At 37.8% G+C, this 24,406-nt stretch overlaps 1 protein-coding gene across 2 annotated transcripts in view; it reads left to right on the top strand.

The window, feature by feature from the left end:
• Nucleotides 1-24,406, top strand: part of SSBP2 (single stranded DNA binding protein 2) — a 158,829-nt gene that overhangs the window by 108,342 nt on the left and 26,081 nt on the right. For both annotated transcript variants that reach the window (XM_042866320.1, XM_042866319.1), the window contains exons 6-9: nucleotides 15,419-15,478; nucleotides 18,674-18,740; nucleotides 19,022-19,092; nucleotides 22,880-22,947. In XM_042866320.1, coding sequence (XP_042722254.1) covers nucleotides 15,419-15,478; nucleotides 18,674-18,740; nucleotides 19,022-19,092; nucleotides 22,880-22,947 — 266 coding nt within the window. The remainder of the gene's footprint in view (nucleotides 1-15,418; nucleotides 15,479-18,673; nucleotides 18,741-19,021; nucleotides 19,093-22,879; nucleotides 22,948-24,406) is intronic.

The raw sequence follows: 24,406 nt of genomic DNA, 5'->3' as shown, positions 1-24,406 counted from the left end.
GCAAAAATATTGTAACAACTCAACTTTCTGCAGTCTAAGCTATCTGGAAGACCATTCAGATAAAAGTTGCCTTTCATTACTTTAGTGGAAAACATTTTATTTTTCCTGATCTAAAGCTGTCCACAGCTACTGCCTTCCAGCTATGCTTGGCTAGCTCAGGTTTGCTGGATGTCTTCAAGTCAATTCATTTCTCATCAGTAGTGGAGCTCTATTTCCATGTGCAGCATGAAATGCTGGCTGGGGTATAAGCAGAATTATACTCTTGATTCAGTTCTTCCCATGAGAGGTTGGCCAAGGTGGCATTTGGGATGATAGGAGCCAGGAAACTTTATCCAAGCTCCTGCTTCACTGCTGGCCACTAACATTACTTCTGTATCTCTTTAAAGAAGACAGTAATCTAGTACAATGGCATGGCATGTGGAAGTAGGTCAATATGGGAGCAGAGTCATTTTCAAACAGAAAAGCCACTAAAAACTCTGCTCTCTAAAAGTGAGGTTTTCATGTGTGTATAGGCCACTGCTGCTGACATTACTCAGCAGTCTGTAATTTTATGCCTGAACTGTGGAGTGGAGTTCTGAAGAAAGAAGCTGAATCTGTATTGTGCTTCTGTGTTTGCATTTTTTGTATTTTCAATTCAGGTGACAGAGTTGAGCACTACAGTGCTGAAAGCATTACAGTGATACAGTGGAAGAAAGATAGTAGTTATATACAGCTATTAGCATCGACTATACTTCATCTTTTTAAGTGTGGTTTAAAATGTCAAAAATAAGTTTGGAAAGTCAAGAAAACACATTTATGTGGATTGAGGATGTGATTCAATTTCACCTATTGGTAGGCATGTATTTTAATGTAACATTTAATATCATAGGTTTGTATTTTTTCATCCAGATGTCCTCATCTTCCTTCAGCTCCTAAAGTAGGTGATATTCTGGAAATAAATAGGGATTACAGTACTGAATTTCCTGCTGCTTCATTATCAGCAAAACTGAATATGTGGTGCTACAGGAAGACAGAAGAAAAGATTTTGTGATGTAAAACTCAAATCCCAATTAAAAGAACCTAAAGAGATTTTGGAGTTGACTTTAATCAGGCTGAAATAAAGGGAATTTAGATTAAATGAAGTTCAGTAAGTGGGCTGTCAGGAGGATCAGCACTTCTGGTAAGTTGCTTTCTTAAATGTGGGGCCTCAGAGGAGAAGTCAGAGTGCTAGATTTGATGTTAAAATAACCATGCAAATCACTCTTACGGTATCCTCATTTTCCTGGGTAGCAATGTTTCATGTGTTTCCATCTATAAGAATGGGAGAAAATTGTTTTAAAACATTATGAATTCCTTAGGCAATAGAAAAATGTCTTATACTAAATAACTAGATGACCACACAAGTGTCTGAAATTCTCAAGCTACAGTCCAAGTTCCAGAAATGAGTCAACAATTCACCAGTTTTCCTCTCAATACTATGTCCTGAATTTGGAGACAAGGTGTGAGCAGAACAGTGAGCTACTATGTTAAAAACATAAAATAATTCTGCATATTTTCCATGCCATTTTTCAGCATCAGAGTTAGTCTTCCATGAGCTTCTTCATATGGCCGTCCACAGAGATCAACGTGACCCAGTTTTTACGCTTTTTTCTTTTCGAGTCCTATCTGAAAGTGAATTAGTAGGACTTCTACTGGACTGAGTGAGATTATTTATAAGATTATTTACCTTCAGATCTGGCCATTTGAGAAGACATATAACATCAGCAAATTTTACACAAGTTGTCACTTAAAATGAATAAATTAATCCACTTGTGATCCAGAAGGATTAGGTAATAGAATTCAAAGATAAAATGATTTTAATATTTGGTCTTACTTACATTTTCTGTTTTGGCGTCCACATTTTTCACAAGAGATAGTCCCATGCAGTGCAGTTGATTTTGAAAGTTGTATTGGGTAGAGGTGCAGTACCTCTGTTACAAATAATCCGCTTTCATCAGTGTGTATACAAATGCCACAGGACAGTTTTGGAGCTTGTGTTCAGCAGAATATTTTAATTTTTGAACAGCATGTAAAGTGTTGGTTCTGTGTGATTTTATGTGCCATTTAGTTACTTATTAAGTTCTAAAGCAGGTTAACACAGGGAGGTGATTGTCCCTTTCTACTCTGCCCTTGTGAGGCCCCATCTGGAGCACTGTGTCCAGGTCTGGAGCCCCCAGTACAAGAAAGACAGAGAGCTGTTGGAGAGGGTCCAGAGGAGGCCACAAAGATGATCAGGGGACTGGAGCACCTCCCCTACAAAGACAGGCTGAGGGAGCTGGGCTTGTTCAGCCTGGAGAAAAGAAGGCTACAGGGTGACCTTATTGCAGCCTTTCAGTACCTAAAGGGAGCCTACAAACAGGAGGGGAATCAACTCTTTGAAAGGGTTGATAATTGCAGGACAAGGGGAAATGGTTTTAAGTTGAGGATTAGGGTTAGGTTGGATATCCGGGGGAAGCTCTTTACAGAGAGAGTGGTGAGGTGCTGGAACAGGCTGCCCACAGAGGCTGTGGATGCCCCGTCCCTGGAGGTGTTCAAGGCCAGGCTGGATGGGGCCCTGGGCAGACTGGTCTGGTATCAAATGTGGAGGTTGGTGGCCCTGCATGTGGCAGGGGGGTTGGAGATTCATGATCCTTGAGGTCCCTTCCAACCCTGGCCATTCTGTGATTCTGTGAAATGCAGAGTTCTAGGTTCTAATCCAATGTATTTCATGAAATTACTGTCACTGCTTAAAGATCTGACCCAGGTTGCTTATTCTTGCGCTCCACTAATGAAAAATATTTAAATGCATATTTAATTAAACACCAGTTATCTTCACTTCTTTTGCTACATGGCTGATCAAAAGTTCACCATGCCTGCATCCATGCAAAGAACATTGTTTTTGTTTTAATGGCACTCATCCATAAAGCAACATTGAGTTTGTACTTCACTCATCTGAGAGACATGGCTGAATAAGTAACTAAAATGCCAGCTGAGAAATGTAGGAAATAGATTGTTTGATAATTCACAGTTCACTTTTAAAATTCGATAGTTTTAAAGAAATTAAAGAATTTTAACACTGACTAGAACTTCTTTATGTAAGTTTTTTTTTAATGCATTACTTCTTTGCATCCATAAAACTTATTTCCACTGCACATACGTCTGAAGGAATTGTCATGTAGTTTGCTTCATTTGCCAATTTTTTGATCATCAGATATACTTGGATAGGAATGGGAAGAATGTGTCGACACCATGTTTGACAAACAAATGTTACATATTACTCTTATATAAAAGAAAAAAACACCAGAAACCCAACCCACTGAAGTAATGTAGGGCTGTCGTGCCATCTAGTGGCAGTTGTTCATCCTCATTTTATCTTAATACATGTCCTAAAATGTTATTTTTAGCCTTGTTTTGCTTTGGTAGAGCTGACCTAATGCTTTTGGAGAGCATGTTACAGTAGGGCACATGAGCATAAGAACTTTTCCATTTCTCTTTCTGACTTGCATTATTATTTGCTGTCTAAAAATGAGTTTAATGAGTTTAAATGAAATGTAAGTAGTGAAAATAACAACAAAAAAAATTGTTGTCTTGAAAGTGGATAACACACACTTCTTCACTTTTTAAAATATGAATAATTAATTATGTATATGAAAAGATAAAATGTTTTGTTTGTTTTTTTTTAAACCTTTGTGTAAGGCTGTGAAACATCTGCTCCTTCTTAAAAATTGGTGGCCAGTGAGGTCTCCTGTATTCAGCTGAATACAGACGGTTCTGACTGAAAGGCAGCTGGGAGCTCTGACTATCTCCTTACAAGTTCTCTCAGTCTTTGCAGACACTTAGCACGTGTTATCTGCCTGGGGTCTGCTGGGTACATTGTCCTCTGTACTGGCCAAATAGGCATATGCATATCCTCCCAGACTGCTAATTTGGGTGTGCATCCAGCAGCAAGGAAGATGAGGAAGGAGAAATTCTCCAGTGTGCCTTCAGAGCCACATTGGAGTGGCTCAGTTGTTTCTGTGAATTGTTCACCAGTGGGTCATTGCTTTTGCAAGGAATAAAGATTCCAGATTTGTGCTGCTCAATTACATGGTGAGAGCTAAAACATACAGATGCCTCTCAGACTGATCAGGTCTTTAAAGAGCATCTACATGGATTTTAAAATGTCCTATTTCTCTTTAAATCCCACTGTTTCAGCTTATTGCCTTCTCCCTAGTCCTCATATAATTTCCTGATTTTGCAGGGACTACCATGTTTTTATCCCCCCCTCTCTGAATTTTCCTTTGGACAGCCTCGCTTACTTAACATCCTACTTAGTCACCTATCTTTCACTGCTGGTCCTCATGTTTTCCCCACTTTTTTGGCATTGCCTGTCTTTCTGAGAGCAATTATAAGCTTGTTCACATACAGCAACTTATGGATGGTAGTTCAGAATCTTATGTTCTCCTCAATGCCAAATCTGCAGCCTGCCCTCTATTGGCTTCTGGTGAAAGACCGAGCCAGTCAGCTTTTCCATATTTCTCCATTCTGACTTTCTGCTTCCTGGTAAATGGCATAAATGAAGCTATATATGACACACACAGACCTTTATTTTTGCTTAGTAAAGCAAGAAGCTATTTGTTATTAAGACTGCAGAAAGAAACCGAAAGTTTCTAAGCCTGTGAATCATTTTGTAATGGAAATGTACACACGATTATAAATGAAATTTATTGTGACTAAAGTTAGCTCTGTTTGCTGCATGTTCATACCCCACCTCAATTCCATTGGAACAAGTGAGACAACTGCAGGTGAAGAAATGAAAAGTTAAAGCATCATCCCTGAGAAGGGCGGATAGAGTGAAGTATGGAAAGTGACATGGACTACAAAACCTTACTGCAAGCCAATGGCTCATCTTCAGAGCTGCAAATATAGTTTGTGAGTAAGGCTAGTAGGCTTGCTAGGCCTTGACAAGCTTTGAAAATAGGAAAGCACATTTTTAAGGGATTTTTTTTTCTGTGAGTCTATGTAAATGAAGTTAGTGAAAAAAGATTTCTTGTATCTTCAATCTGGGTTGTTTGTAAATGCATCCACCCACGTCACTGCATGAAATTTATGAGTATGACTGCTTCATTGCGGAATAGGAGTATGTGCATTTTTGCCCTTGCCAGTATCACATTGCATCTTGAAATATTTTAAAAATTAATTTGACCTCTTAGGCTATGTGGGAGGGGATTAGCGTCTAAGAAGGTCTCAGGGTAGTTCATACGTGTTCCTTTTTTTTCACTTGCTTTCTCTGTGTTATAGAAAGAAAGCCAACTTCTAAAAAGATAAAGGTGTCTAACATCTGCTGGTTTTGATAATTCCATCCTGCAGTTGTGGTAATGGTTTTACTGCTTGTAACTGCTAGAACTAATTAAACCTGCTCAGCTTGAGTAGCTAAATAAGCTTTGAGCCCACACTTCCCCTCCTCCCCATCCACACACATAGTTCAAGCAGACCCAGTGCTAGCCATGGATTAGGGAGGGAAGGGAGAGAGTTAGGTGTAAGTTATTTTCTCAGAGGTCTGCTCTGGACTTCCAGCATCTTAATCTTGAACATTCATGTTCCCTGTTCTCAAAGTGTCATAAGTGAAAGTGTGCTGGCCATCTATCCAAACTGATGCTCTATTTGCTGCTGGAAGTGTATGAAAAGGGGAGGGCTTCACATTTATGTGTTGTGCATCTTCCTGCTGAGGTTGTTCAGTTCTGCTTGTCACTCTTTGTATGAGCTAAAAATGCCTGGTTCTTAGTTCTTAGAGGTTCTTAGTTCTTAGAGGAAGGTAATGCATTTAGCTTCAAAACAGTGTATTTACAATGGAATAACAATGGGATTAATAAACTCTCCTTGTCATTTTCAAAACTGTTCTAAAAAGTTGACTGTAATTCATAGTTAGGGGTGACAAGCAGGCTCACTGAACTTAAGCGAAATCTCAAACTTTGTGAGTTGTGTTGATGTCTGAATTGTAAAAGCAACGTTTATTTGTTTTAAAAAGGTGATAGTTGGCCTGTCAGTTTCAGCTTGAATCAGATTCAAAATATTTTATTTTTGTAGTATTTTTGTTTAATAAAAACTGAAGTAAAAACTGTTAAACATGGTTTAAAATGCAAATGACAACCATCTTAAAAGATACATTTCTTTCTAATTTTCCTTTATATATCATATGCATAATTTATTTCCTTTCTCTCTCACTTGTTCAGTCTTTGTGAGCAAAAAATGATTGTATTCTTCACAAAGTGAGGCAGATGTATTAAGAGTACATTTCCTGAAGATCATCCATGTATCATCAAAATGAGTGTTATTTATTTTCTCAGTAACTTCTGGGGGAATAGCGTGGCTAGGATGCAGGTCCTGCTATTCAGATCATAGAGAAATATTTGGCTAACAACAAATGGAATTTTTTTTTTTTTTTTTTTGAGGTTTTGATTCTCTTTTTTCTATGTAGACTGTGCAAATCATATATATTCAAAGTATTGCAGTATTCTTTCATATGGTGGAATGAGTCCTGTACTTCTTTGCTGGGAATGACGCATTCATTTTGTTTGAAATGCAAGTATTGTTCTGGTTATGGCTTTTAGAAACTTAAATGTGGTAACATAGAGGTCTTATTGTTGCTATTTGTAGGTTGTCGGACTATGTCATGCTGCTCTTAGAAAACCATAAACATGGGAAGGATTTTTACGGGGATCTTTATCTGATGTATATAGAAGAACTTGGCCATGAAAATGATTTTCAACATCAGAAAATGGCTGCATCTTTTGCTGTCTTCATCCTGTCTTTTGTTGAGGTTATACAATTTTATCTGAAGTAGAGTAGATTAAAAAAATTTCTTTGATTTATACTTGTAGTGTGCAAGATATGCAGTGTGTAACCCAAATTTAAGCTCTAAAATACTTTAGTAGAATAAAAAGACCTCTCACACTGTGTCAGCCTCTTGGGGGGCAAAGGAGGACGAGAGGGTTTGTGAAAATTAACAGCAAAATGCAATTGAATAGGAAAATAATTTCTGTTAAGAACCGAATGATAACTTGTCTGAGTTTCTTAGAGGATCAGTTAACATGTTTATGCTTATCAGCAGACTGTGCCAGCACAAGAGTGTCATTTTAAGGGCTAATTTAGTAATAGTCCTAGTTGGAATTGAAATGTGTTAATTGTGAGTGTCTTATACGCTATGGTGACTGTGATTGCCAATGAGGAGATCCACAAAAAATGCAAAGGAAACTAAATTAAAATATACAAATTGGAAAGTAACTTGGATACATTCCATTCATACGTATTTAATGGTTTATCACTATATTCTTTAAACACAAAACCATGTATTTTATAACAGAAACCATTACACCAGTGGAAGTTGTAAAGTACTGCTAACCAACTTATTCTACAAAATACGGGAATCCTAAGAAGATACATTAAAATGTTACTTCCTAATCATTCTTCTGTACCAGTAGTATAATTTAAAAAGTAAACAGAATCATCTAGTCCGATTTGATACTATTTAGACTATAAATAGTTAAATGATACTGGTCATTTTCAACAGAAATGAAATTTGGCTGAAAAAAGAAAAAAAGAATATGAATCCTATTTTTAGGGACACAATATATAATTTGGTAGTTGATTCTTTCTTCTTTTTTCTTTCTTTCTTTATTTTTTTTAATGGAGGAGCAGAGAACAAAGATTTGGAACTTCAACTTACTTGGAAAGAAATTTGGTCTTTATGAGAATTGATACCTAATTTATAATCATGATGCCAGTAATTTGAACCCTCTTAGTATACCTGCTCTTCAAGTGTAGAAGTGCAGTTAATTTAAAATAATTCATCAGAGCATGGGCACAAAGGCTGTGGTTCCGTTTCAGCTTCCAATGATAAGTACCATTTAGAGTTTGTGCTGATTACAGTGACTGAGTTATGCAAACTAATTAAATAATTTCTGTCCTTTTTATACCTAGTGCTAAAAACTGTGTTTCACCTTGTATTTCTAGTGTGCTCTTCTTGCCCTAACCTGGCATTCTCTAGTTGGGAATATCAGCAGCTTCTTGGGATGCTGAGACTCACAATCTAAGGAAACTCTACTAAGTTTGGTGGCGCAGATAAAGAAATGGCATGCTCATAAGTTTTTTTGTTCGCTTTTGGTAGTGTGCATGTAAGAGGTGGCCTTGGCAAGCCTTGCAGAGGTCTGCCTTCAGGTCTTGATGCAGGCAGAACCCATCCTTCTTTTCTCTCCTAAGCCACAAGTGCAGCAAGAGCAGGGAACAGACATCCTCTTCCAGATCTGGTGTAGCTGTGGTTAGAAACATATTCTCTCCTTCCCACCATCCATTAGCAACCTGCTGGGGCTGATGGAAGAGGAAAGGCCTATGACTGCAGCCTGTTGCAGGCCCAGCCAACGAAGCAGATGCTGCTCACGTGGGAGCTGGTCCGACCTGGCTGGCATGGTGCTAAAAGTACCCAAGAATCATGAAAACCTCCCTGTTAATTAGGTCTCTGTAGGGATACTCATTCATCACTCACCTTGTACACACCATGCTGTCATTGAGAGGGAAGAGCATGGCCAAGTAACATCTTCAGTGTCTTGAGCACTGAGTGCATACAGTGCATCCCATTCCTGATGATGTCACACATCTTGCTCAGCAGCGTGAACCAGTCAGCCTCAGAGAGGTAACTGAGATAACTGAGGCTGGTTTAGCTACTCCTCCTCTGGTTAAACTGCTGCTCCTCTTCCTCTGGTTGACTTAAATGCATTTAATTGAAATGGGTGGGTGATGTACCCTGAAAATATACCTCCTATCCTACTTTGACCAGACATCTGCATGTTTCTCATGTTGAAACAAACGTTTTCATACACCAAGTAAGGGAGATGTTAATGTGAACCTACAGGAGTGTTGTTATTTTATGCTAGTCTAATTTAAAAAGTGATGGTTTTCTTTTTCATGCCATGTAGACAAATTTCTCTTGTTCAAGCACTGCTCTTTCCATTTTACTCTCCTCAGAAAAACAGCCCTTGTCTTCTTTGCTGTCATTTTGCTCCTTGGTATTTTTTCTGTTAGCTGATGCACACAACCCCATCATTGCCTAGGAACTGCTGTAATTCTTTTCAAACTACATTTACTTGTTTTGCTTCGTGTACATTTGTTTGTCACACAAAATTGTACTGTGTAGTATTACAAGGTGTGGGATATCATGTAATATTGGAATACGTATAGTTATTATAACACCTACAGTACATTCAACCTCATTAAGCAACAAATATGAACTGAAATATAAGCAATATTGAGGTTACATGTGGATTCTTGAGTAATTTGTAATTTATGTGAAACAACACACAATTTTGATAGTTCAGCCATGTTGGGAAGGGAGGTAAATTTTAAAAAAAAGTAAATTTATTGAAACATGTGCTGCTTATTGAGGTTTTATCTTTTAACTTTGTTTATTCCACTAGTCTTAGGTACAAGTAAACTGAAGTGCATCATATCGTAAAGTCACCTAAACAATGAAAGAAAACAAGAAAAAAAAAATTGTATAAGTGGCACAGAAACATGCTAGCTTCCGTGCTCTTATGTCATCAGCTTCCCTGTGGACATTTTTTAATGAAATCATTTATCCCAAACATCAGAACAAGAATGTGGACCATGAGAACTACTGACTGAAGCTTCAACATTAGTTAACTTCCCTGCTGGACATCTGTTGATTCTCTTGTGTTTTACAAGATCTTTACATTGTACACATACACTTATGCACACTCAAGTTAAAAAATATTGTTCTCTCTTCTTTGTTAGCATTTCTTTAATTTGATGAATGTATGTCCTGTGGTGATTGAATGAAAAGTTTCTCCTACCGCATTTTGTTTTCACTCAGTTTGGTAGAATTTTCTTTTTCTATGCCTTTGGTCTCAGTTACTAGACAATAGCCTGTAAAGTGGTATTGTGATACCAAATTAATAAATTTTATATCTGAATGCAGTACTTACAATATGCTGGTGTTTGCAGATGTGTTCAGTAAGCTGATTTCTGAAAACATTTGCCTTACTTTTCTGGTGTTATTATAACTTGTGTGACACATTTCCAATGCTGGTGGCACCTCCATCAAGGGCTGTCATCTCAGTTGTGACTTAGATCAGACATACCTGCCTAGCATTTTATTTTCTTCATATTGTTTTGGATTGGGTTGGGCTGTTTTTGTTACTGTTGTTGCTGTTGCTTTTCTTATTGCTGAAGGTGTGTGCCAGTTCCTGAAGTGTTTGAGAAGTTAATTGTAGCTTTGGATAATGTGTGAAGGCATTGTTTGTGGCTCCTTGTACTCAGTGTAATATGTCTGTTGTGGATTCAAGAGGCTTGAAGGCTGCACTAGTTACTGGAAACAATTGAGCCATTCCAGAATCTGGAAACTACTGTTGAATTGAACCGCTCTGGTAATATCCTTTTTCCCCAGGCAGATCAGCTTCTTAAGAGGTTGTATGTTCTAATACACTGCTCAAGGTTTTTCTTATATTACTAAGATCTGGCTGTGAGATTCTTCATGTTTCTGCATCCTTCTGCATCGGGAGGGCTGTAGTAGGTAATGTCTTTTGGCCCTTCCTCCCATCAGGTAGGAAGCTAAAGAAGCTAAAGTTAGTGCAATATAAATTGTATTTATCTTCAAAAGGCAAGCATCACATTGACCAATTTAAATCTGTGTTTTCAAATCAGTGCACACGTGTTAGGCTCATTACCTATATATATGGATATATGTGGTGCAACATCTTTGAGGGAAGAGAATCAGAGCTGACAAAAAAAGAGGATGCTGCTAACTTTGAGAAACAAAGTCCAGTGTTGTATCTCCATAAACCATGGTCAAGAGGTCTGAACAATAAAGAATAAAACAAGATCAGAGACTAAATGTCAATTGTTTCTCCGAATTACAAAAAATGTAGCAAAACATTACGTATGACAGAAAATGTCTGCTACTTGATTTCTTGTCTTTCAGAATGTTTTAGTAATGTCTTGCGCGTGTCAGTCTTAAAAAAATTGCTCCTAATGTAGTGAATAGCTCTTTATCTTTAATTATTTTTCCATAAAGCATTTGGCAGAATTTCTTTCGTCTTGATATGTCTTAGCAGAACTCTTTATTGGCAAACATAACATTAATTATGGAGTGGACAAAGATTAACAACTAATACAAAAATTAGTTTATTTTTTCTTTTGGTGAATTTTCTAATTTTTCTGGTAGCTTTTAATAATAAATGCTCATCTGAAGCAGTGCAAGATATTTTAGAATTGTCTTCGACATTAATATTTCATCATTTTCTTCAATCTTACATGATACTTCTTTGGCACTTACATTCACCAAAATGTTATTTGTACTTACCAGTTTTTTATTTATTTCCATGCCCATGGAATATAATGTTCTTTGTGCACAGTGTTCATATCCATGAAAAATCAAGGACTGTAAAAATTGTCTGAAATTTCATTGCTCTTTTTAGATTCAGATACTTAAAGAATGGGAGAAGGTTTAAACATTTCCACAAATATACTTAAGAGAAATACATAGATGCATTAATATTTACAGCAAATAAAAGTTCCTGTAAGACAGAATTGTATCAAAGAGGCTTCTATGGGTATACATTACATTATGTCAGAGAAAAATCTTATGTGTAATCTGTGATTTTTATTAAATAGACTTGTGACGTATGTGTGCAGACTAACTCAAATATCTGAAATATCATAGAATCAAATGAATCACAAGGTTGGAAATGACCTACAAGATCGTCTAGTCCAACCGTCTCCTCATCACCATTGCCACCACAAGCACTAAACCACATCACGCAGCTCCTCATCCAGACGCCCCTTGAACACTGCCAGGGACAGCAATTCCACCACCTCTCTGGGCAGCCATTCCAGTGCCTGACCACTCTCTGAGAGGCAAAGTTCTTCCTCATGTCCAACCTAAACCTCCTCTGGTACAACTTGTGGCCATTATCCCGTGTCCTGCTCGTTGCCTGGGAGAAGAGGCCAAATCCCTCTTCACCACAGCCTCCCTTCATGAAGTTGTACAGTGCAGTGAGGTCTCCCCTGAGCCTCCTCTTCTCCACACTGAACAATCCCAGCTCCCTCAGCCGCTCCTCATAAGGTTTGTGCTCCAGACCCCTCACCAGTTTCGTTGCCCTTCTCTGGACACGTTGTAGTGAAGGGCCCAAAACTGAACACAGTACTCGAGGTGCGGCCTCACCAGTGCTGAGTGCAGGGGGATGATCACCTCCCTGCTCCTCTGGCCACACTATTTCTAATGCAGGATGCCGTTGGCCTTCTTTGCCACCTGGGCACACTGCTGGCTCATGTTCAGCCCAGCACCAACCAACACCCCCAGGTCCTTCTCTTCTCCACACTCATCCAGCCACTCATCCAAAAGCCTATAACGCTGCATGGGGTTGTTGTGCCTAAAGTGCAGGAGCCAGCACTTGGCCTTGTTGAACCTCATCCCATTCACTTCAGCCCAGCAGTTCAGCCTGTCTAAATCCCTCTGAAGGGCCACCCTACCCTCAGGCAGATCAACACCACCTCCCAGCTTGGTGTCCTCTGCAAACTTCCTGAGGGCGCACTCAATGCCTTCATTTAGGTCATCAATAAAGATAATAAACAAGATGGGCCCCAGTACCGACCCCCAAGTGGGGGTCCCTGATACTGATGTCAGGCTGACAGGCCTGTAGTTCCCCAGATCCTCCTTACAGCCCTTCTTGTAGATGGGAGTCACATCAGCAAGCCTCCAATCCTCTGGGACCTCACCAGATAACCAGGAGTGCTGGAAGATGGCTGAGAGCGGCTCGGCAGTCACCCCCACCAGCTCCCTCAGCACCCAAGGATGCAGCCCATCCAGTCCCATGGTCTTGTGACAGTCCAGATGGAGGAGAAGCTCTCTGACTGTCTCCACTGGAATTGCTGGGGATATATTCTGATCAGCGTCCCAGACTTCCAGATCAGGGCGTAAAATGTCCAGAGGATAACTGATCTGGCTATTAAAGGCAGATGTAAAGAAGGCATTGAGGACCTCAGCCTTCTGCTTGTCTTCAGTGGCCACATTCCCTGCTGCATCAAGTATAGGATGAAAATTATCCTCGGTTCTTTTTTTGCCATTGATATATTTATAAAAGGATGTTTTATCTGAAACAGCTTCTGACCTTGGATGCAGCAAACCAAAATATGAGGATTCTAATTGTCATGCATTAGTGACAGTGTGAGTCATCTTGTACAAAGTAAAGTTTTGACTTAACATCTGTTTTAGCACATTATAAAATGTAGATTCTAGATAAAAAGTGATTTTTTTAGATATTTGTATACAGTGAACAGGAAAGTAAACCTGTTGGTAAGACAGGGGACGTGCAGGTGTTCCTCCTGCCTTAAAGGAAATCAGGAAGAGAGAAGTTGTTCTGTGACTAACAAATACAGTATTACGCACTAATATTGATCATGTGATTTTACTTTGTATGGTTGACATGTGAGATGTTTCTGATTACCATTTTACAAATATTAATAAACTGTAAATGAAGTATCATTCTCTGAATATACAGAGTGAGCCAAATGTGACACAGTCACTAAAATTGCTTTATGCCAGAGAATTGGTTCACCTGTAAGGAAATTGTTGAAATTCTAATTTCATCACACACTTTCTGTTTTTCAAGGATCTTTGTGTTTACAGACTTCACTACAAGCAGAGCTGTTTTTTCTGTTTGTTTCCCATTGTGGAATCCCACCATCAGATGGAGTGAACAAAGAAACCTTCTCTTTAGCATATTTCAAGTGTCTTTTACTGATGCAAACTTTACAACTGTCGTTTAAGCTTTCTTCTCTAATTGGTAAACTATCTGTATTTAAAATCACTTTCTGGTGTCTATTTCAAGCCTGTTTATGTAGGTTATTAGGATTTTCATCTGATCCCAACATGAAAGTTCAGTTGACTTTTTTCCTACAGGTCATAAGAAAAATACCATTGCTAATTATTAGCAACAATTACAACTGTTCTGCTAGTCTTGCTACTGTTATTGCATTCATTAGTGATAGTGATGATCACTAGCATTGTATTTTATAATGCAGCACAGCTGATGACAGCTCAAACGTGCCATTCATTCGTGAAATGGTGTTGAACACGGAGTTTGTGTGACCTGCATGTGGTCATTAGCTAAAGCTGACTAGATAATTCCTGTTAGGTGTATTAGTTTCTCATCCAAGAGACCCTTAGGACTGAGTTTGTTCAGTAACTCATTTGTCAGAAGAAATTTCTCCTGGGTTGTTCCATATGTCCTCTGTCTTTCATCCCTCTCTTCTCTCTGACGACTGCTAGGCTGGGTCATGAACAGAAACAAGCTCTTGTTATGAAAGAAAGTTTTTGCTTTCCAAGTGCCTGACAATTTAGGCATAGGAGAGAATAAGCTAGTGTATTATTGGAAGATTTGAGAAGACACCTTATGTAAATACTTTTTCTCCAGCTCTTGAAGGAGTTAGTCATTTTTGTCCCTGTCTTCACAATCAAAGGCACACGCTTTTAGCTCCTCATTTTCTAGAGTTACAGTTCCTTCTGCATGCCAAAATGATCCTCTTCATCATCTGTTTAGTCAGATGTTTGTGCCTTTTTCCTGCTCATCTCCATGCTTTTTAGACTTCTAGATTACTGTCACACTTTGAGATGGAATAAGTAGAGATGTTAAGTGTATTTGCTTGTAGTGCCATTTGTTTATCATTTATTTATGGTCTTTGTTTAAGGGACTGACTTTATTTCTGGGCTGTGAAGTAGTACGCAAGAAGCCAAAAGCCACTGGAAGCTCAGAGCACAGGATTAGTGTATTTTTGTTTTTGACAGAAGAAAAGTTGTAATGATTATCGAGTTGAGAATAGAGGGATGAGAGGAGTTGATACACTGATTCTGTATGATTCACATAGACCACTAAAGTTGTAGAAGCTTGTGGCATGAACACATCTGTGCCCTCACAGGTGAAGTCTTGTATGATATTTCACTGCATTATTATGAAAAAGTGAAGGGAAATTACTTTGAATCATTATGCTGGTACTTGGCTCTTGACTCTTCCAAGAATATTTTGCTTTTGTCTTCCAGGGTTATCTCTCTCAGTGCAGTGAGAGATTAGATGTGTGATAACATGAGCTAACTGGCTTATTCTTCACAGTCAAAGCATTAAATTGTTTATATTCTGCTTTCACAATAGCTGTAATAAAAACTTTAAATAATGTATCTTGGTAGACACATTCATTGAGAATCCCTAAATTTATTTAGCTCTGCTAACGGTTGTGCAGTAATCCACTGCATGCTCTGTGGAAGTATTTAAGCTGGATGTCTGAAATCTGAGCATGGCAGAAGCCATACATCGGTGACTCAATGTGGTGTTTTTAATCAAAGTTGAATTATTTAGCAGTATTTCTTTTTTTGTAGCCTTTCATGTCCCCTCGGTACCCTGGAGGTCCAAGGCCACCTTTAAGAATACCCAACCAGGTAAGAATTTATATCTCCTGCACAGTTGTGATCCAGGTCATGTTGCAGTTCTGGGTGCAGGGAGCTTTGTCCTGAATGCTGTCAATGTGTGGCACACAAAACTGTCTGTCCCTCTCCACTCCATTTTGTCTGACCATTAATAGACACATCATGTCACTGCTGGCTCATTTTCCTTTGTGTAATTACTGTGTATACCTCAAAATTTATTGGGCTCTCAGTCTCTCTGCAGAAGGAGAGCATAGTGGCCTTATAGAGAGAGAGAGAGACATGTTAACCTCAGCCAGGCTGTGCTGCCTGCCCAGGTTGAAGGCAGTGTATCTCCATGTTCTTACGTTCTCTGAGTTTTCCTAAACACATTATGCAGGTAGCTCTTAGAATTGCTTTACTTCAATCTACACGCAATGCATCACTCCTTCCTCTTCTCTGTTGGATGTGTAAAGTATTGCAGTAACAATGAAATGTATTTACTTTGCAGTAAACAGGAGATGATTGGTGAGAAGCAGTTATTGTCAAATGTTCTGTGCCTTTTACAAGCACTCTGAAGACTTTATGAAAGCATCAGATTACTACTTTTTTCTCATCTCCACCGGAGGACATGAGTGCTAGTGTAACAGGAACAAGTAATGAGCTGTTGTTCATCAGCAGAGACCTTTATGGGCTGATCTATGAAAAGGTTGTTCTGGATAGATATCTGGAGATAGTATTTCTATTTTCTTAGTGCAGTTAGAAGAGGAGAAAGTGAATGTCAGCAATTGAAATGTTAAGAGGGAAGGAGACAGAGCTCTAAGAAAAGCCATGTCATTTGCAAGATTTAGAAAGGTTGATGGGCAAGAAAATCATTTTGTGCAACCTAGACTTCCAGGACTGTCTTTGTTATTAGCAGAGCTCAGCTTTTCTGTAATTGTGTGTTACAATGTCAACAAACTTTTTTTGACCATTGGCACAATATTGTCATGAAATTTGACACCAAATTTTAGTGAATTGGGGACATTTTAGCTTGCAAGATTTCTTCAGATCAAATGTTGGTGATCTATCACATAGCTGCTTTTTCACAAGGGAAATGCATGACATTGCTGATGTGGACATCAAAGGACAATGCAAGTGCAGTGAAATGCATCCAGAGTACTTTGTTAAATGTTAGCAACAGTATATTGTAATGCAGTACAAAATGTGTTCCAGAGTTTTCCATCTTTCAGTAATGTCCCAGCCAGGAGTGCACCAGAGCACCATTATTCTTTTGTTTCCATGTTTCTGAACTGTGCAAATATGGCAGGTAGAACCTGGGTGTTGTGGTGAATGCTGTGAAATTGCTGCCAAACTACAGCTTTATTTCAGAAGCGTTTTTGTCTGCACACTGCATTTTCACAGGATTGTAAGATAACATTCATGAATTACAGCTGTTGCAATTCATTTACATTATGCTGCGTTCATGAACTACTGCTCTTAGCAGAACTCTCTTTTTTAGGGGACCTTAAGGGTTACCACTGAAAGTAATGAACTACTTTAAGGCCAACATTTGGGTTACATGGAGATAAATTATCTGATGTTTGTCAGAGTTAATTCTGATGTTAAACCTCCACCACACCTATACCTACATCCCTCAACGTAAAGTTGGTATTTTGTACAGGAAGGTGTGACATGGAGCGTGCATTCCCAGCACTTCCAATCCTGGGTTGGGGTACATGATCTGGGAGCTGGATCTGGGCTCCATTAGGAGAAGCATTAGTAAATACCGCATGCCACAGCATACCCCCAGGATTTTTCCAGGTCTCCATCATACCCTTCAAGATCCAGCCCTGCAAGTGTATTTGCTCTTGGCATTGCTCATGCTGTGCTGGCATTTTCTGTGTTGTTGAAGAGTCCTCTGGTGCATTGGCAAGAAATTGTAATGACCACATGAGCCAAGTATTAGTCAAATGTTGCAGCAGCTCATCCTTATTTGTCTGGTATCTTGAGCAGAGATGACCAGTTCCTTCTTTATGGGAGTATTTGATACTTCCCTGTGTATTTCATGTCTTCTTCTTAAACTATCCTTAGGACAATTAAGTAAACACCACGGAAGTAAACGCAAAACTCAGTTTTAAATGATGTACAGAATTTAACAGAAGATGTGTTTATTCTGTAATATTACATTAGAATACCTTTTAACCTGGTGCTAAGAAGATAATGTGCATCTTAATTTTGAACTTCCTTCCTTGGAAATAAACTATAAGATACTTACAGATAAATTCCTTTTTGTGTGTACCCACAGTATTTTCAGAACAGCAGTAGCTTATCCGTTCCCTCAGTAAGCAGTTACCTATGCTGACTGAGTAGATTATTTTCTTAGTACAAGAATTATTCATTCCAGACACAATTTAATGAAAAAGTATCATTGTTTTGGAATTTAAATGACACTTGGTGGATCAGCTGCCATCCTTTCATAAAAAATTTATTCTAGCTGACTAAACTGTAGCTAAGAGATTGTAGAAATTAGACTTGATCTTAAATCAGTAACTGTAAGAGGAACATAAAAACAAAAACACACTTGATTTGGACCACAGGTGAAATAACACTATATTTTGTCTTCAGACATGAAGGCAAGCTATAGGAGCAAGTGTTGTGACTGTTATCTCCTGTAGATGAGTAATAAGCTAGTGGTCCTCAAGGGGGAGGCAGGTAGAAATATCCATCTCCCACATCACAGCCCTGCTTTGCCTTACCCTTTGAGTGCTGAAACCAACTGATGTAGTTACAGCTCACTCTTAGAAGAAATCATGGTGTCCACACTGGGTCCTGTTAAAAGAAGATGTTAAAATTACTATTAAAAGGGAAAACTGTAATAACATAAACTTTGGAGAAATTACCATGTAACCAAGGAATAGGCAATGATTTGACATTAAAGAATAGGTGAGCTAAAGCAAAGGAAGAATTGGAGAAAAGAAGCAAATTGGATGAGGATCTGTTTTGGAGGTTATTTACCATAGTTCAAAGAAGTGCAAGAGTTTGTCCATACGGATCCATAGATGCGGTTGTTGGACATTCAGGACGTTTAGCTGGGCATTCAGGACATTCAGTTAGGATGTTTAAGAGTGTTAACTCTAATGCATTACTCTTGACTCAGAAGAAACATCTAGGAATTAAAAACAAAATATTATCTATTTACCATGCATTTCAGTGTATTATGTTCTTGTAATATGATTTCTATGCCTGCAGGCACTTGGAGGTGTCCCAGGAAGTCAGCCATTATTGCCTAGCGGGATGGACCCAACACGGCAGCAAGGTGAATGAAATAAATATTTGGATCATGTAGTGTAACATTTTCTCAAGATGGCATCCTTTGCTCAGTGTTTCAAAGTTTATTGTAGCTTTTTTGTTGTTGTTAATTTAGAAGGAGTCATAGAGTCATAGAATGTATTGGGTTGGAAAAGACTTTTAAGGTCACCTAGTTCCAACCACTCTGCTATATGCAGGAACACCTCCCAGTAGAATGATTAATTAAAGTTGATTTGGAAAGTGTCTGTATTTCACAAAGCTTTTTAAGCTCCATAATTTTATTTCCAGGGCATCCAAACATGGGTGGACCTATGCAGAGAATGACTCCTCCAAGAGGAATGGTTCCTTTAGGACCACAGGTACGTTCTACAAATAAATACCCTTTTTTATTGATAGATCAGTATTTACACTTAATTACTTTGATTCCAGTGTTGCATAGTTTGAAGATAGAATGTGCTAGGAGTTGTTCTTACAATGCCATTTAAAAATAAATTTTATCAATTCTAAAAATTAATTCTGATTTGCAGCTTTATAAAATCTAAAATTCAAAAGTCACTCTTCAAAGATTTGAAATTAGAAGGAATTCCTTAAGTCACTTATTTCAGGAAAGTTAAATTTTTCCTACATCCAGCGTATACTTTAAAAGATAGGATTTGTAAGGAGTCCAAGCCTCAAGGAAGTGTTTCCTCATTCTCTCAACCTATGCCATCAAGGAGTGTAAAGTTCATCTCACAGTACTACTTAGTACTACACTACTACTCAGGCAATCTGTAGCAGAAAGAAGAGTGATAAGATTTTCTTTAACCACTATGGAGATAGATTGTTAGTTTTGAAGACATTTTAATGTAAAATTAGGAGTTCATGCTTCTTTTTCTGCTGCCTATCAATCATAAACAACTCTCCAGCTTTGATCCCAAGGAGGAGAGCAATCTTGGATTGCAAGAGTTCATCTTCTCCAAGGTGCTGATCTGTTCATAATTGTATATTGATGCTTTCCTCATAAGTGCAGAACCAGTATTTGTTGACATTACATTTTAATCATTAACTAAGATAGACAAATACATGAGTTGTGATGTATACTTGAAAGATTAATCCTAAAGGTTAATTTGTGTTTTGTTAGCATTCTTGGTGAGGGAAAATTTAGGTAGTTGTGTTTCGTACCCCGTTGCCAATATTTTCTTCTCACACTTACCATTTTTATTTCTCGATTTAGATAATCTTTCTAGTGGCTTATTTTTTCCTTGGAATAGAAACTGAATTTTAAATGATTAAATAACTTTGCCTTTCAAATCTGTTCATAACTGCCTTTACACTTTTGGGTCCTATTGGTAGAAACAGTTATGTGGTTCTACGCAACGTCTGTTGTGTGACCAACTAACTGTTATTAAATAAATTTGTTGTTTCTCGTGTAGCATTGAAGTTTATTTACCACTTGTGTTTGGGAGGTAGAAAGAGAAGCTTTGCAGTGCTGCCAGATGAGATTGAGCTGATACTTTATGCAGCACCATGAGTCACACAGCAGGCAAATCTCATGCCAGTTTTTATAAGGGTGGTTATTTTTTTTCATTTTTGCTGTCTCTTAAAATGCAGCATTTGTAAAATTCTTCTTTCTTTTGCAAAACATCCCCTTAAAATGGGGAAAACATGGTATACCTACACAACTTTAAACTTGCAAATAATTTTCTTTTGTAAATGGATCATCTTTGTGTATTGCTTTTAGAATCATCTCAGAATACAGTTCTAAAACCAAACTGAATTTTGTCTCTCAAACTTGCTTTTAAAGTTCTCTTGCTACAGTGCTGTAAGTTTGGCCTCGGTGTACCCAGAGTGTAAGGCTCAGTTCTACCTTGCTGCACAGGCAGTTAAATCTGGGAAACGCTTCATGTGCTGATATACAAATGCTTATCTCAGCATTTTTTGTTTTATGAGTCTACACTGTTCCAAACTAAATACCATGAAGCTAAAAGCAGTGTTACGAATGCTCGAATCTGTGAAAAGCTGCAAAGAATTACTTTGAGTTTTTTTCAAGCCTTGGTTATACCAACTGGACAATGTACACAGTGCACACTGTGATAGACTACTTACTCCCAGTCTCTCAAAGTTGCTGGCGAGCTTACAATGTGTCTCTCATGCATTGAAGTAAAAAGTAATTAGATTATCTTAAACATTTAAAAGTCTAGGGTCATTTATCTCATTTTGATCACTTGATGTTAGGGAGTCCTTTTATGAACAATCCAATACGAGATAAACAGCGGTGGTGGTGACTTTAAGTCAAAACCTGTAAGGAACAAATTAGGACAGAGAGCATAGCTGCAGCTGAAGGAATGTGTGTATTAGCAGACTTAATGAAAGCGCTCTTAGTTTAGGACGAAAGAGTACATTTGATTAGAATTAGCAATAATTAGAGTTGGAAGTACATTTGATTAGAAGTATTCCAGTCCTCAGGATTCCATAATGGTCTTTAACCCTGTCCTACACCCTGTTCCTAGGCTAAAATGGAGGTGGGAGATAGCTCAAAAGGGACAAATGGCTCAGCCCTCCAGATCAAGATGGGAAAATGAAATAAAATAGATATGGAACCATTGTTTTGTTAGCCTGTGTTCTCTTCCACATCCACTAGTACTATCTGATGATATTACTATAAGCATCTGCTTTGACTACTCATCAGTTCCTGCCCTGCAGTTCTGACAGAGGAGTGGTTCAGGCAAAATTATCTGCGGTAACTTAGGTTAAATAAGAGGTTTTGACTTAATCTGGCTGATTTTTGCCTGAGCATGCACACCAATTGGTCTGTCAGCTGCACACAGGTTTAAGAAATGAGTAGTGATTGATGTCCGGCAGCTGTGGCTAGTACTATCTTCAGATGGCACTGTTGGATCATAGAGTATATCTGGAGAATGATCTCTTTTTTCAGCCTCTGGATGTATTCTTACAAACCTTTGTATCATACGCTTTCAGGAGTGTCTAACAGTGAGGAAAACTATACATTTGGCGTTTCTGTTTAGGGCATGGGACCTCTTCTCCCAGTTCCATATCAATTCTAGATATCTAGGTCACTTCAGATGTGAACAGCACTGGATCAGTACTTTGAATACTGTTGGACTTTTCTCATGTATTCATGACGTCATGTTTACACACTTTGTGAATTAGGCTGACGTGGAGAATACCCATAAGCCTATGTTATGTAGATTTTGTTTTTAGTGTAATATATACCAATTTAAAGCACATTAGTATAATTATTGGAAAAGAGACAACGACCTAGATTTTTTAAAATAAATTGTTTGCTTGTCTCTCTACCTTCTGAAAAGCAGAGACAGTATGTTTAAGTCAATACTGGTCATTTTAGAGAATATTGTATTTTCCACTCCTTGGCAATATCAGGAAAAAAAGAGTTAAAAAAAAAAAGAAAAATCAACACAGACCACGTGAGTTGTGATGATAGACTGTTCTGCTTGTATTCATCTAAATTAAAATAGGTGCAGTTTAGTTTTTCATATAAAATAGTACAATTGTTAGGCTTCTGTCATATTATCACAGCATAGCTCTGATTTCATAGGCATTAGACAATTCATTTTTTGGCATTACTATGACATTCATTATCATATTAAGTAATTTTTTTCTTCTCACATTTTGAATTGATTGATTTGAAGAGAAATGAGATGGTTATGCTGTATGTTATTGTGAAGTGATATCATATGGTGTAATTTCTTACCAGAATTTATTGATACCCTAACAAAATGTCACAACAGAAATTTTATTTAAATTCTATAACTTAGAAATCTCAGAATCTAAGTCCAGGTTTCTAATTTTGAATGAGCTTCCGTGGTTTGAAAGATGAATATGTTATAAAAGTTGTTCCTCTGGACATTGACTTGATTTCTCTATATGTAAATGATTCCTCTTGTAATAATTTTAAGTATTCTTAGTATATTTCTATTTGAATAGTACATGTAATTCTTTGTCCTTGGGGATAACAGTATTATTTTTTTAAGTCAACAATGGAAACTCCTGAAAGAATGAATTTCATTGGCCTATCCAGTCAGCAGTTATATAGGGATATCATTAACCTGCTGTCCTTTCTTTCCCCCTCCTCTTTGGTTTTGTTTTTTTGTTTTGTGGTAGTCTGACCCTTGGTTATCATTGCAGAACTATGGAGGTGCAATGAGACCCCCACTGAATGCTTTAGGTGGCCCGGGGATGCCTGGAATGAACATGTAAGCACAATGATAAACCTTATAATGTTTAGAAAAATCATTATTTCGTTGTAGAAGTGACAGTTGGATTACATAAGTTAAGGGAGAACATGCTTTGATAAGTAACATGCTTTGATGTCTAATAACTGCAATTATAAAAACCCGCAGCAGCTTCCTTGTTCTGTATGCATCTTTTTCAGTCTCATTTGCTGTCACTTCAGGTCTGTACAAATAATGAGTTTCTTTCACAGGACAAAGTAAAAATACCAAGAATATTTTGTCAGTAGAGCCACCAATATGTCCTTGTGTGTATTATAATCTTTTGTGTTTTTACTTTTCTTTTGGTAAAGATTGGTATAAATATGATTATTTTCTGCAAAATAATGCATAATTTTAGCAAAAAAAACCAACCAAACAACAACAACAAAAAAAAAACAACAAACCCTCTTCACTTAAAAAAAAAGCAAACAACAAACACACAGCAAAACAACTTTTTGAAATAAGTGTGGATGATTCTCTGTTTCTGCTTTTATTTCCATGGCTACATTTATTTTCACTCCTAACAGATGGAACAGATTTACAGATATGAGTGCAAGTTTTCCAGTATTTCTATGTTCTTCTGAGGCTGGATTCCTATTTAGTAAAAATTGATGTCAGCTGAGTTCTGTTGAGCTATACTGAATTATTCTAGACATGGAGTTTGTCTTTGGAGTGGATTATTCATTTTTACACTGTAGTCAGCTCCCTTCTTGAGCATGTGGAACAATTTCATGTGTAAAATTACTGTTTCTTAAGCGAACTAGATGTAAACTATGGATTTTAGCAGAGCAGGTGACTCAAAGTGAGGAATCTTCTGCACTTCATGTAAATCTTTGCTTGTATGGAGTTGTTTGAATGATCAGTAAGCCTGAAAAAAGTAAGGTGCTCTTTGTTTTATTTAGATTTATTTCATACGAGATACAAAACTTTTAAGAGACTACTATAATTACTACTAGGAGAATACAGACAAGAAACTGCATGATCATTCTTTTATCTTGGCTCTGCTTCTACTTAAGTTACTACATGTTCTCATAACAAGAACTTTGCCATCCCTGGTGTAGTTGCAGAAGGCAGCATGGCGGTCAGCGTATCCAGACACAAAAGTGATTTAACAATCCTAATCAGAGAGCAATTTAGTTTGTTCTTCCTTTTACACCTTTCTCTTCCAAGAATGAATTTCCAGCAGATGGACGCTGAGAACACAGTCAGGACATATGTTTATTACATCTCAGGTTCCTTTTCTTCTTTTTTTGGGGGAGACATAAATGAAAGAAAGATGGCAATTTGCATTAAAAGTGAAAAGTTCCACACTTGAAAAAGAGTTATTGAAATAAATAATATCATTAAGAAAAAGTATTTAATCCCTCTTGCCCCTAATTTCTTCAAATCTCCAGACATACTTTAACTTCTCAAAACAAATAAAATAAATTCTGAAGTTGGA

This window comes from Lagopus leucura, unplaced genomic scaffold, assembly GCF_019238085.1.
Source record: "Lagopus leucura isolate 7727_CA_CO unplaced genomic scaffold, USGS_WTPT01 Super-Scaffold_810, whole genome shotgun sequence".
NCBI lineage: Eukaryota > Metazoa > Chordata > Aves > Galliformes > Phasianidae > Lagopus > Lagopus leucura.
This window is presented reverse-complemented; position numbering and strand designations above follow the sequence as displayed.